The following is a 14,999-nucleotide window of genomic DNA, read 5'->3' as shown; positions in this document are numbered from 1 at the left end:
CATCAACACACATCAACACCCAACACAGATCAACACCCATCAACAACCGACAGCTATCAGCACCCATAAACACCCAACACCTATCAACACGCATCAACACCAATCAACAACCAACAGCCATCAGCAGCCATCAACACCCAACACCCATCAACACCCAACACCCATCAACACCCAACACCCATCAACAGTCAACACGCAACAACATTCAACACAAAACAGCCATCAACACCCAACACCCATCAACACCCAACACCCATCAACAATAAACACCCATCAACATTCGACACAAAACAGCCGTCAACACCCAACACCCATCAACACACATCAACACCCAACACCCATCAACACCCAACACCCATCAACAATAAACACCCATCAACATTCGACACAAAACAGCCGTCAACACCCAACACCCATCAACACACATCAACACCCAACACCCATCAACACCCAACACCCATCAACAATAAACACCCATCAACATTCGACACAAAACAGCCGTCAACACCCAACACCCATCAACATTCAACACAAAACAGCTATCAACACACAACACCCATCAACACACATCAACACCCAACACCCTTCAACAATAAACACCCATCAACATTCAACACAAAACAGCCATCAACACCCAACACCCATCAACACACATCAACACCCAACACCCATCAACACCCAACACCCATCAACACACATCAACACCCAACACCTATCAACACCCAACACCCATCAACACCCAACATCCATCAACACACATCAACACCCAACACCTATCAACACCCAACACCCATCAACACCCATCAACACCCATCAACATTCGACACCCATCAACACCCAACACCCATCAACATTCAACACAAAACAGCTATCAACACACAACACCCATCAACACACATCAACACCCAACACCTATCAACAATAAACACCCATCAACATTCGACACAAAACAGCCGTCAACACCCAACACCCATCAACACACATCAACACCCAACACCCATCAACACCCAACACCCATCAACACACATCAACACCCAACACCTATCAACACCCAACACCCATCAACAATAAACACCCATCAACATTCGACACAAAATAGCCGTCAACACCCAACACCCATCAACATTCAACACACAACACCCATCAACACACATCAACACCCAACACCCATCAACAATAAACACCCATCAACATTCGACACAAAACAGCCGTCAACACCCAACACCCATCAACACCCATCAACACCCATCAACATTCGACACCCATCAACACCCAACACCCATCAACATTCAACACAAAACAGCTATCAACACACAACACCCATCAACACACATCAACACCCAACACCCATCAACACCCAACACCCATCAACATTCGACACAAAACAACCATCAACACCCGACACCCATCAACACCCAACACCCATCAACATTCAACACAAAACAGCTATCAACACACAACACCCATCAACACACATCAACACCCAACACCCATCAACAATAAACACGCAACAACATTCAACACAAAACAACCATCAACACCCGACACCCATCAACACCCAACACCCATCAACATTCAACACAAAACAGCTATCAACACACAACACCCATCAACACACATCAACACCCAACACCATTCAACAATAAACACCCATCAACATTCAACACAAAACAGCCATCAACACCCAACACCCATCAACACCCATCAACACCCATCAACATTCGACACCCATCAACACCCAACACCCATCAACATTCGACACAAAACAGCCGTCAACACCCAACACCCATCAACACACATCAACACCCAACACCCATCAACACACATCAACACCCAACATCTATCAACACCCAACACCCATCAACAATAAACAGCCATCAACACCCAACACCCATCAACACACATCAACACCCAACACCTATCAACACCCAACACCCATCAACAATAAACACCCATCAACATTCGACACAAAACAGCCATCAACACCCAACACCCATCAACACACATCAACACCCAACACCCATCAACACACATCAACACCCAACAGCCATCAACAATAAACACCCATCAACATTCAACACAAAACAGCCGTCAACACCCAACACCCATCAACACACATCAACACCCAACACAGATCAACACCCATCAACAACCGACAGCTATCAGCACCCATAAACACCCAACACCTATCAACACGCATCAACACCAATCAACAACCAACAGCCATCAGCAGCCATCAACACCCAACACCCATCAACACCCAACACACATCAACACCCAACACCCATCAACACACATCAACACCCAACAGCCATCAACAATAAACACCCATCAACATTCAACACAAAACAGCCGTCAACACCCAACACCCATCAACACACATCAACACCCAACACAGATCAACACCCATCAACAACCGACAGCTATCAGCACCCATAAACACCCAACACCTATCAACACGCATCAACACCAATCAACAACCAACAGCCATCAGCAGCCATCAACACCCAACACCCATCAACACCCAACACACATCAACACCCAACACCCATCAACACACATCAACACCCAACAGCCATCAACAATAAACACCCATCAACATTCAACACAAAACAGCCGTCAACACCCAACACCCATCAACACACATCAACACCCAACACAGATCAACACCCATCAACAACAGACAGCTATCAGCACCCATAAACACCCAACACCTATCAACACGCATCAACACCAATCAACAACCAACAGCCATCAGCAGCCATCAACACCCAACACCCATCAACACCCAACACCCATCAACATTCAACACAAAACAGCTATCAACACACAACACCCATCAACACACATCAACACCCAACACCATTCAACAATAAACACCCATCAACATTCAACACAAAACAGCCATCAACACCCAACACCCATCAACACCCATCAACACCCATCAACATTCGACACCCATCAACACCCAACACCCATCAACATTCGACACAAAACAGCCGTCAACACCCAACACCCATCAACACACATCAACACCCAACACCCATCAACACACATCAACACCCAACATCTATCAACACCCAACACCCATCAACAATAAACAGCCATCAACACCCAACACCCATCAACACACAACACCTATCAACACCCAACACCCATCAACAATAAACACCCATCAACATTCGACACAAAACAGCCATCAACACCCAACACCCATCAACACACATCAACACCCAACACCCATCAACACACATCAACACCCAACAGCCATCAACAATAAACACCCATCAACATTCAACACAAAACAGCCGTCAACACCCAACACCCATCAACACACATCAACACCCAACACAGATCAACACCCATCAACAACCGACAGCTATCAGCACCCATAAACACCCAACACCTATCAACACGCATCAACACCAATCAACAACCAACAGCCATCAGCAGCCATCAACACCCAACACCCATCAACACCCAACACACATCAACACCCAACACCCATCAACACACATCAACACCCAACAGCCATCAACAATAAACACCCATCAACATTCAACACAAAACAGCCGTCAACACCCAACACCCATCAACACACATCAACACCCAACACAGATCAACACCCATCAACAACCGACAGCTATCAGCACCCATAAACACCCAACACCTATCAACACGCATCAACACCAATCAACAACCAACAGCCATCAGCAGCCATCAACACCCAACACCCATCAACACCCAACACACATCAACACCCAACACCCATCAACACACATCAACACCCAACAGCCATCAACAATAAACACCCATCAACATTCAACACAAAACAGCCGTCAACACCCAACACCCATCAACACACATCAACACCCAACACAGATCAACACCCATCAACAACCGACAGCTATCAGCACCCATAAACACCCAACACCTATCAACACGCATCAACACCAATCAACAACCAACAGCCATCAGCAGCCATCAACACCCAACACCCATCAACACCCAACACCCATCAACACCCAACACCCATCAACAGTCAACACGCAACAAGATTCAACACAAAACAGCCATCAACACCCAACACCCATCAACAATAAACACCCATCAACATTCGACACAAAACAGCCGTCAACACCCAACACCCATCAACACACATCAACACCCAACACCCATCAACAATAAACACCCATCAACATTCGACACAAAACAGCCGTCAACACCCAACACCCATCAACACACATCAACACCCAACACCCATCAACACCCAACACCCATCAACAATAAACACCCATCAACATTCGACACAAAACAGCCGTCAACACCCAACACCCATCAACACACATCAACACCCATCAACACACATCAACACCCAACACCCATCAACACCCAACACCCATCAACATTCGACACAAAACAGCTATCAACACACAACACCCATCAACACACATCAACACCCAACACCCATCAACAATAAACACCCATCAACATTCGACACAAAACAGCCGTCAACACCCAACACCCATCAACACACATCAACACCCAACACCCATCAACACCCAACACCCATCAACAATAAACACCCATCAACATTCGACACAAAACAGCCGTCAACACCCAACACCCATCAACACACATCAACACCCATCAACACACATCAACACCCAACACCCATCAACACACATCAACACCCATCAACAATAAACACCCATCAACATTCGACACAAAACAGCCATCAACACCCAACACCCATCTACACACATCAACACCCAACCACACCCATCAGCAGCCATCAAGAACCAACAGCGATCACCACCCAACACCCATCAGTACCCATCAACACCCAACAGCACCCAACACCTATCAACACACATCAACACCCAACAATATCAATACCTATCAAGACCAATCAACACCCAAAACCCATCAACACCCATCAACACACAACAGACATCAACACCCATCAACACCCAACACCCATCACCACCCAACAAGCAACATACATTAACACCCGACACATATCAATGCCCATCAAGACCAATCAACACATAACACTCAAAACCCATCAATGCCCATTAACATCCATCACCCATCAACACCCATCAACACACAGCACCCATTAACAACCAAACACCCATCAACACCCAACACTCATCACCCATCAACACCCAATACCCATGAACACCCAACACCCATTAACACACATCAACACTCATCACCCATCAACACCCAACACTCATCACCCATCAACACCCAATACACATGAACACCCAACACCCATTAACACACATCAACACCTAACACCTATCAACACCCAACAGCCATCAACACCCAACAGCCATCAACACCCATCACCCAGCAATACCCATCAACAGCCATCAACACCCAACACCTATCAAAAGCCATCACCCATCAATACCCATCAACAAACATCAACACTGATCAACACCCAACACCCATCAACAACCAACAGCCATCAGCACCCATCAACACCCAACACATATCAACATCCAATGCCCATCAACACCCGACACCTATCAAGACCCAACACCAATCAACACCCATCAACACCCAGCACCCATCAACATCCAACATCTATCAACACCCAACACCCATCAACAATAAACACCCATCAACATTCGACACAAAACAGCCGTCAACACCCAACACCCATCAACACACATCAACACCCAACAGCCATCAACACCCGACACCCATCAAAACACATCACCCATCAATACCCATCAACACCCATCAACACCCAACACCCATCAACACCCAGCACCCATCAACATGCATCAACACCCAACACCTATCAACACCCAACAGCCATCAAAAACCAAAAGCCATCAACAACCATCAACACCCAACACCCATCAACAGCCATCAACACCCAACAGCACCCAACACCCATCAACACCCATCAAAATGCAACACCCACCGACACCCATCAAAACACATCAATACCCATCAACTCCCAACATCCATCAAAAGCCATGAACACCCAACACCCATCAACGCCTAACACCCATCAACACCCAAGACCCATCAAAACACATCAACTCCCATCAACAACCAACAGCCATCAACACCCATCAACACCTAACACCCATCAACACTCATCAAAACCCATTGACACTCATAAACACCCAACACCCATCAACACCCAACATCCATCAACACCCATCAACAAGCAACACCCATCAAAACACATCAAAACCCATCAACACCCATCAACACCAAACAACCATCAATAGCCATCAACGCCCAACAGCCATCAACACCTATCAACACGCAACACCCATCAACACCAATCAAAACTCATGGCCCATCAATGCCCATCACCCTTCAACACCCATGAACACCCAACACCCATCAACACTCAACAACCATCAACTACAATCAACACCCATCAACACCCAACACCCATCAAAACACATCAACACCCATCAACAACCAAAGGCCATCGACACCCTTCAACACCCTACACCCATTAACATCCATCAACACCCATCAACACCCAATACCCATCAACACCCATAAACACTCAACGCCCATCAACACTCAACACTCATCTACACCCTTCAACACCCTACACCTATTAACATCCATCAACACCCATCAGCACCCAATACCCATCAACACCCATCAACGCCTAACACTCTTCAACACCCGACACCCATCAACACCCAACACCGATCGACACCCATTGACATCCAACACCATCAACACCCTACACTCATCAACACCCGACCCCCATCAACACCCAACACCCAAAACCCTACATCCAAAGATGTCACAGAAACTCACTCACACATTCGCAATCACACACCAACACAAACACACGCACTTACATACTCACACTCATACAGTCACACACGTAGACACACATATAGTCACACACACACACACCGATCATCGCATCGCAGTGTCTGTGATGCCGTGCTCTCACCAATGCTGTCTGTCTGCATGTAACACTTGTTTGCTATGCAATATCTCCAGAGGCCCTGGTGGGCAAAACTCCCCGACAGGCGGTACTGCATCCAGTAATCGGTCGCCGTGGATACCACCAGGAGGACGTTACCCATGAAGGCACAGAAAAGGCCTCCGCCCATGAAACTGTACATGACTGTGTGTGTGAGGATCCGTTTGGCGTATCACTGAGGGAGAGACAGAGGTTACAGTGTATATTGGAATTGTCAAACATCAAGCTCACTCCTACCCAGCAGTTATGGAGTCATATCCTCCCTCCCCTCGTCCCTCAAGTAATCCCCCGCCCCCCCAGCCTTTTGTTCGTCTGATACAGGTCCCATAAACACCCACCCTCTCCACAAGGTCTTCACCCATACACCTCGACTACAAAGCCCAACCCCTCAGAATGTGACCCTGACATTTTAACCGGTCACATTTGGCTCGACACCAGGCCCAGGCTTCGGTTGGCTATTTGACCACAGGAGGCAGCACGGGCCTGCAATGTTCAGCTGCCTGCTCAGAGCCATAGCAGTTGGAATCAGGGCCCTGAGTGAATCCTTCCCTCCTCGATAGACGGCAAGGGAAAAATAAATAAGGGGCGTTAATGGCCGGTTCACCTGAAATCTGGTTCACTGTTTGGGTATTCAGTGTTCTGTTCCCTACCCTCGCCTCGTACTGAGGGAGTGCCGCACTGTCGGAGGGTCAGTACTGAAGGAGTGCCGCACTGTCTGAGGGTCGGTACTGAGGGAGTGCTGCACTGTCGGAGGGTCAGTACTGAGGGAGCACTGCACTGTCAGAGGGGCAGTACTCAGGGAGTGCTGCACTGTCGGAGGGTCAGTACTGAGGGAGTGCTGCACAGTCAGAGGGTCAGTACTGAGGGAGTGCTGCACAGTCAGAGGGTCAGTACTGAGGGAGTGCTGCACTGTCGGAGGGTCAGTAATGAGGGAGTGCTGCACTGTCGGAGGGTCAGTACTGTGGGAGTGCTGCACTGTCGGAGGGTCAGTACTGAGGGAGTGCTGCACTGTCGGAGGGTCAGTACTGAGGGAGTGCTGCACTGTCGGAGGGTCAGTACTGTGGGAGTGCTGCACTGTCGGAGGGTCAGTACTGTGGGAGTGCTGCACTGTCGGCGGGTCAGTACTGAGGGAGTGCCGCACTGTCGGAGGTGCCGTCTTTCAGATGAGACATTAAACCGAGGCCCCCGTCTGCCCTCTCAGGTGGGTGTAAAAGATCCCACGGCCACTATTTGGAAGAAGAGCGGGGAGGGGGAGTTCTCCCCGGTGTCCTGGGGACAATATTTATCTCTCAACCAACATCACTAAAAAAAAAACAGATGATCTGAGTCATTATCACATTGCTGATTGTGGGATCTTGCTGTGTAGGAATTGGCTGCTGCGTTTCCTACATGACTACAGTGAGCGCACTTCAAATGAGGTACTTCATTGTCTGTGAGGCACTTTGAGATGTCCTGAGATGCTGACAGGCGCTAGAGAAATGCAAGTCTCTCTTACACACCCGACAGTAATTTTTATCCATTCACTCATCACCCCCGTTACTCACTCACCTACACTGACTCTCGGTCGGGAGTTTAAAATTCACATCCCTCTGTTCAAATCACTCGATTGCCTCCCCGGTCCCTCAGATCTCTTTAACTAGTCAGTTTTCACATATATACTGTCAACACCAAGCCCTACCTCCTCACCACCTCTCTCCACTCCTCCACTGTTGCTAAATTATCCGACTGTTTATCCGACATCCAGTACAGGAGGAGCAGAAATGTCCTCCAATTAAATATTGGGGAGACTGAAGCCGTTGTTTTCAGTCCCCGCTCCGAACTCCGTTCCCTACCTCCCGACTCCGTCCCTCTCCCTGGCAACAGTCTGAGGTTAAACCAGTCTGTTCACAGCCCTGGTGTCACGTTTGACCCCGAGATGAGCTTCCGAGCTCGCATTCGTGACATCACCGAGATCACCTATTTCCACCTCCGTAACATCGCCCCACTTCGCCCTCGTCTCACCTCATCGGCTGCTGCAACCCTCATCCGTGCCTTCGTTACCTCTAGACTTGACTGTGCCAACGCACTTCCGGCTGCGCTCCCACATTCTACCCTCCGTAAACTTGAGGTCATCCCAAAACTCTGCTTCACCTCCTCCAGCCCTCGACAACCCTCCCTATCTCTGTAACCTCCTCCAGCCCTCCACAACCCTCCCTATCTCTGTAACCTCCTCCAGCCCTCTACAACCCTCCCTATCTCTGTAACCTCCTCCAGCCCTCTACAACCCTCCCTATCTCTGTAACCTTCTCCAGCCCCTACAACCCTCCCTATCTCTGTAACCTCCTCCAGTCCCTACAACCCTCCCTATCTCTGTAACCATCTCCAGTCCCTACAACCCTCCCTATCTCTGTAACCTCCTCCAGCCCTCTACAACCCTCCCTATCTCTGTAACCTTCTCCAGCCCCTACAACCCTCCCTATCTCTGTAACCTCCTCCAGCCCCTACAACCCTCCGAGATCTCTGCGCTCCCTCCAATTCCGGCCTCTTGCCCATCTCCCGATTCCCATCGCTCCACCATTGGCGGCCGTGCCTGCAGCTGCCTGGGGGCCCTCAGCTCTGGAATTCCCTCCCTAAACCTCTCCGCCTCTCTCTCCGTCCTCCTTTAAGACGCCCCTTAAAAAAACCGACCTCTCTGACCGCGCTTTTGGTCGCCGGTCCCCGATATCTCCTGATGTGGCTCGGGACGACTCTGATTGACGCCCCTCGGGACATTTCTAACCGGGTAAACGGCACTATATAAATGAACATGAGGATTACTGAAGCTCGGTTGGGTCTTCCCTCGGTTCTGGCCGGTTCAGAGTTGCGTTTAAGGAAACTGCGGGGAGAGGGAGCGAGAAAAGGCACCTTCGCAGAGCGGGTCACAGATAGAAAGAGATCGGCGTTACCTTGGCAATGGTGTTCCCCCCCCCTGGAGCAACGAGGTCGAATCTATGCGAATGCTACGCAAGCCCAACGGGAGAAGGGTTGAGTCGATGATTGTCCAGTACAATTACTGCAGCCAAATTGGTCGACTTTGGGAATTGTATTGAAAGCTGCAGAGGGGGCCAATCGGGGCCTTGATGGAGCCCGGCCAATGGGAGGGCAGGGATGAGAGGGGAGGGGCGCGGTGCGTGAGGGCGAAGGCATGGACTTTCTAGAAGGTTCCGATATGCCCAGCCTGCAATTTGCCATTGAAAGCATCTGATGAGCTCAGCAGATTGGATTGAGCCAGCCGAGAGGGACAATCGCAGAACTGTACATGATCGGCAGAATGTCGGATCACACAGAGAATGGGACAGCTCACTGCATAATAGGGAGCCCTCCAACTAATACAACCCTTTCAGGCCTCCCTTTTTTCAGCCTTTAATCTTGTGCGACAGTGTCACATTCCCTGCCTGCACAGCTTCTCTCTGTGCAGTCTCTGCAATTCCCCCTGGAGTCAGTAGATTTATTCTTTGTTGATCAATGTGCACAGGAAGAGGCCATTTAGCCCATTGGTGTCAGCTGCAGCTCACTCACCTCTGAGTCAGGGGTTTGTGTGTTCGAGGCCTGAGCATATTTATCCAGGCTAACGCACACGGTGAGGGAGCGCAGAACTGAACTGTCGGAGGGTCAGTGCTGAGGGAGTGCCGCACTGTCGGAGGGTCAGTACTGAGGGAGTGCCGCACTGTCGGAGGGTCAGTAGTGAGGGAGTGCCGCACTGTCGGAGGGTCAGTACTGAGGGAGTGCCGCACTGTCGGAGGGTCAGTACTGAGGGAGTGCCGCACTGTCGGAGGGTCAGTGCTGAGGGAGTGCCGCACTGTCGGAGGGTCAGTACTGAGGGAGTGCCGCACTGTTGGAGGGTCAGTGCTGAGGGAGTGCTGCACTGTCGGAGGGTCAGTACTGAGGGAGTGCCGCACTGTTGGAGGGTCAGTGCTGAGGGAGTGCTGCACTGTCGGAGGGTCAGTACTGAGGGAGTGCCGCACTGTCGGAGGGTCAGTACTGAGGGAGTGCCACACTGTTGGAGGGTCAGTGCTGAGGGAGTGCTGCACTGTCGGAGGGTCAGTACTGAGGGAGTGCCGCACTGTCGGAGGGTCAGTACTGAGGGAGTGCTGCACTGTCTGAGGGTCAGTAGTGAGGGAGTGCCGCACTGTCGGAGGGTCAGTACTGAGGGAGTGCCGCACTGTCGGAGGGTCAGTACTGAGGGAGTGCCGCACTGTCGGAGGGTCAGTGCTGAGGGAGTGCCGCACTGTCGGAGGGTCAGTACTGAGGGAGTGCCGCACTGTTGGAGGGTCAGTGCTGAGGGAGTGCTGCACTGTCGGAGGGTCAGTACTGAGGGAGTGCTGCACTGTCGGAGGGTCAGTACTGAGGGAGTGCCACACTGTTGGAGGGTCAGTGCTGAGGGAGTGCTGCACTGTCGGAGGGTCAGTACTGAGGGAGTGCCGCACTGTCGGAGGGTCAGTACTGAGGGAGTGCTGCACTGTCTGAGGGTCAGTACTGAGGGAGTGCTGCACTGTCGGAGGGTCAGTACTGAGGGAGTGCTGCACTGTCGGAGGGTCAGTAATGAGAGAGTGCTGCACTGTCGGAGGGTCAGTACTGAGGGAGTGACGCACTGTCGGAGGGTCAGTACTGAGGGAGTGCTGCACTGTCGGAGGTTCAGTACTGAGGGAGTGCTGCACTGTCGGAGGGTCAGTAATGAGAGAGTGCTGCACTGTCTGAGGGTCAGTACAGAGGGAGAGACGTGAGCATGAGAGCAGGGGGGAGTGTTGAAATACAAGCAACCGGAAGCTCAGGGTCCTGCTTGCGGACTGAGCGGAGATGTTCCGCAAAGCGGTCACCCAGTCTGCGCTTGGTCTCCCCAGTGTAGAGGAGACCACACTGTGAGCAGCGAATACAGTGTACTACATTGAAAGAAGTACAAGTAAATCGCTGCTTCACCTGAAAGGAGTGTTTGGGGCCTGGGATAGTGAGGAGAGAGGAGGTAAATGGGCAGGTATTACACCTCCTGCGATTGCAGGGGATGGTGCCATGGGAAGGGAACGAGGTGTTGGGACAATGGAGGCGTCCCCTCCATTGTCCCCTGACACTTTTTTTGACCATTTGCCTGCCCACTGTGTTTTTTCATGCTTTTGCCTGTGGCTCAGTCTCTCATTATTCTGTCATTTAACACCCTCTCTGCCTAACACTTTGTATTTTACCACAACATTAACACAATCTTTGTCTTTGCCTTTTCCCCCATGACCTCCTTCTCAGTTATTCTCTGTGAACCTCTGTCCTATTGACACCTTCCCATTTGTTCTGTTTTTCCCCACTTCATTTGCTTATAACCTATTACATTTCTAAACTTTGCCAGTTCTGAAGAAGGGTCACTGACCTGTAACGTTAACTCTGCTTCTCTCTCCACAGATGCTGCCTGACCTGCTGAGTATTTCCTGCAGAGGGTAATTGTTGACGGGTTGTTTTCGCGACTGGGGGACTGTTATCAGTGCTGTTCCGCGGGTCTCTGTACTGGGTCCCCTACTTTTTGTGGTTTTTATTAACGATTTGGATGTAAATGTAGGGGGCATGATCAAGAAGTTTGGGGATGACACAAAGATTGACCGTGTGGTAGATAGCGAGGAGGATAGCTGTAGGCTGCAGGAAGACATTGATGGTCTGGTCAGATGGGCAGAAAAGTGGCAAATGGAATTCAACCTGGAGAAGTGTGAGGTGATGCATTTGGGGAGGTCAAACAAGGCAAAGGAATACACGATTAATGGGAAAATACTGAGAAGTGTAGAGGAAGTGAGGGACCTTGGAGTGAATGTCCACAGATCCCTGAAGGTAGCAGGACAGGTCGATAAGGTGGTTAAGAAGGCATATGGAATCCTTTCCTTTATTAGCTGAGGTATAGAATATAAGAGCAGGGAGGTTATGCTGGAACTGTATAACTCATTGGTTGGGCCACAACTTGAGTACTGTGTGCAGTTCTGGTCACCTCATTACAGAAAGGATGTGATTGCACTAGAGAGGGTACAGAGGAGATTTACGAGGATGTTGCCAGGACTGGAAAAATGCAGCTATGAGGAAAGATTGGATAGGCTGGGGTTGTTCTCCTTGGAACAGAGAAGGCTGAGGGGAGATCTGATTGAAATGTACAAACTTGTGAGGGACCTGGATAGAGTGGAGGTGAAGGGTCTATTCACCTTAGCAGAGAGGTCAGTGACTAGGGGGGGTAGAAGAATTTGAGGGGAGATGAGGAAAGACTTTTCACCCAGAGGGTGGTGATGGTCTGGAACTCACTGCCTGAAAGGGTAGTTGAGGCAGAAACTCACAACTCATTTAAAAGGAGTCTGGATATGCACCTCAAGTGCTGTAATCTGCAGGGTTACGGATCAAATGCTGGAAGGTGGGATTAGAATAGGTGGATCGTTTATCGGCCGGCACAGACATGATGGGCTGAGTGGCCTCTTTCTGTGCTGTAAACGTTCTCTGATTCTATGATTCTAAGTCCCCTGATGTTAGGAAGGAGGACTTTGAAGTGTCAACTGGGCAACATGTGCCTTTAATAAGAGCAAAATACTGCAGTTGCTGGAAATCTGAAATAAAAACAAGAAATGCTGGAAATACTCAGCAGGTCTGGCAGCATCTGTGGAGAGAGAAGCAGAGTTAACGTTTCAGGTCAGTGACCCTTCATCAGAACTGGCAAAGGTTAGAAATGTAATAGGTTATAAGCAAATAAAGTGGGTGTGGGGGGGGGGAAAGAGAAAGTGCTGATAGAGGGTCGGAGAGATTAACTGACAAGCAGTTGGTAGACAGTAGCTTGATGTTCGGTGGTGGGGTCATGGTCCAGGGGGAAGAAGGAAGAAGTGTCTGAGAGTTGGCGCTGAGCCTCTGCAAGGTAGAGGTCGGTACGCCAGACAACAACAGCACCAACCTGGTCTGCAGGTTTGATGACAATGTCGGGGTGAGACCTGAGAGTACGGAGTGCCTCAAGTTCAGAGGGGGACAGGTTAGAGTGAGTGAGGGGGGGGACAGAGAAATTGAGATGGCCGATGTCTCGCCAACAGTTTTCAATGAAAAGATCAAGAGCGGGTAAGAGGCCAGGGGGAGGGGTCCAGGTAGAGGGAGAACGCTGGAGGCGGGTGAATGGGTCTGCTGGTCGGGGGGAGGTGTCCTGGTCAAGGAAGTGAGCCTGGAGGTGGAGGCGACGGAAGAAGTTCTCAACGTCATGCCGAGCGTGAAATTTATTGAGGGGGCTTAAGGGGATAAAACTGAGTCCTTTGCTGGGTACAGAACATTCAGCGTCAGAGAGAGGAAGGTCAGAGAGTATAGGGTCAGAGGGTATAGGGTCAGAGGGTATAGGGTCAGAGGGGACTGGACAATGAGTTCAATAATTTCAGAGCATGACTGGCCCTCTTTTATTATTTTGATTTTGATTTTGATTTTCGTTTGTCTCATCATATATTCTTTTATTTTTAACTGCCCACTTTTTTTTTCATGTTTGTACTTTTGGCCAGAGCTGTTCATTATTCTGTCATTTAATACCCTCTCTGCACTAACGCTTTGTCTTTCAACACACCATTAACACACCCTTTGCCTTTGTGTCATGACCATCTCTCCGACCCTCTGTCCTATCAACATCTTCTCTTTTGTTATCGCTTGCCCCAACCCCTCTTTATTTGATTAAAACCTATTGCATTTCTAACCTGAGACCGTTCTGATGAAGGTTCACTGACCTGAGACCTTAGCTCTGCTTCTGTCTCCACAGATGCTGCCAGACCTGCTGAGTAAGTCCCGCACTTTTTGTTTTTATTTCAGGGTGAGCCTTTGTTGTTTCCGGTGCCCAGATCAATGCTGGGTGGTCAGGCTGGTTTGATACTTTTTCACCTTTTCTGCAGCAGGTTGATGCAACTGAGTGGTTTGCTCGGCTGTGTCAGAGGGCAGTTAAGAATCAACCACATTAGAGCATTAGTACAGATCTCTGGATTACTACTGCAGTAACATAACCACTATGCTACCATACCTGATTCCT

General features: G+C 49.7%; 1 protein-coding gene across 1 annotated transcript in view; it reads right to left on the bottom strand.

The window, feature by feature from the left end:
- lim2.5 (lens intrinsic membrane protein 2.5) overlaps nt 1-14,772 on the bottom strand; it is a 43,611-nt gene extending 28,839 nt beyond the window's left edge. Inside the window, exons 1-2 of the mRNA XM_068018575.1 lie at nt 14,704-14,772; nt 6,956-7,163 (exon numbers count right to left, since the gene is read on the bottom strand). Of these exons, the coding sequence (XP_067874676.1) occupies nt 6,956-7,130 (175 nt within the window). The 5' untranslated portion in view covers nt 7,131-7,163; nt 14,704-14,772. The remainder of the gene's footprint in view (nt 1-6,955; nt 7,164-14,703) is intronic.
- Nucleotides 14,773-14,999: the final 227 nt, after the last annotated feature.

This window comes from Heterodontus francisci, chromosome 39 (genome assembly GCF_036365525.1).
Source record: "Heterodontus francisci isolate sHetFra1 chromosome 39, sHetFra1.hap1, whole genome shotgun sequence".
NCBI lineage: Eukaryota > Metazoa > Chordata > Chondrichthyes > Heterodontiformes > Heterodontidae > Heterodontus > Heterodontus francisci.
The sequence above is the reverse complement of the archived record's forward strand: the minus strand, read 5'-3'. Positions and strand labels throughout refer to the sequence as shown.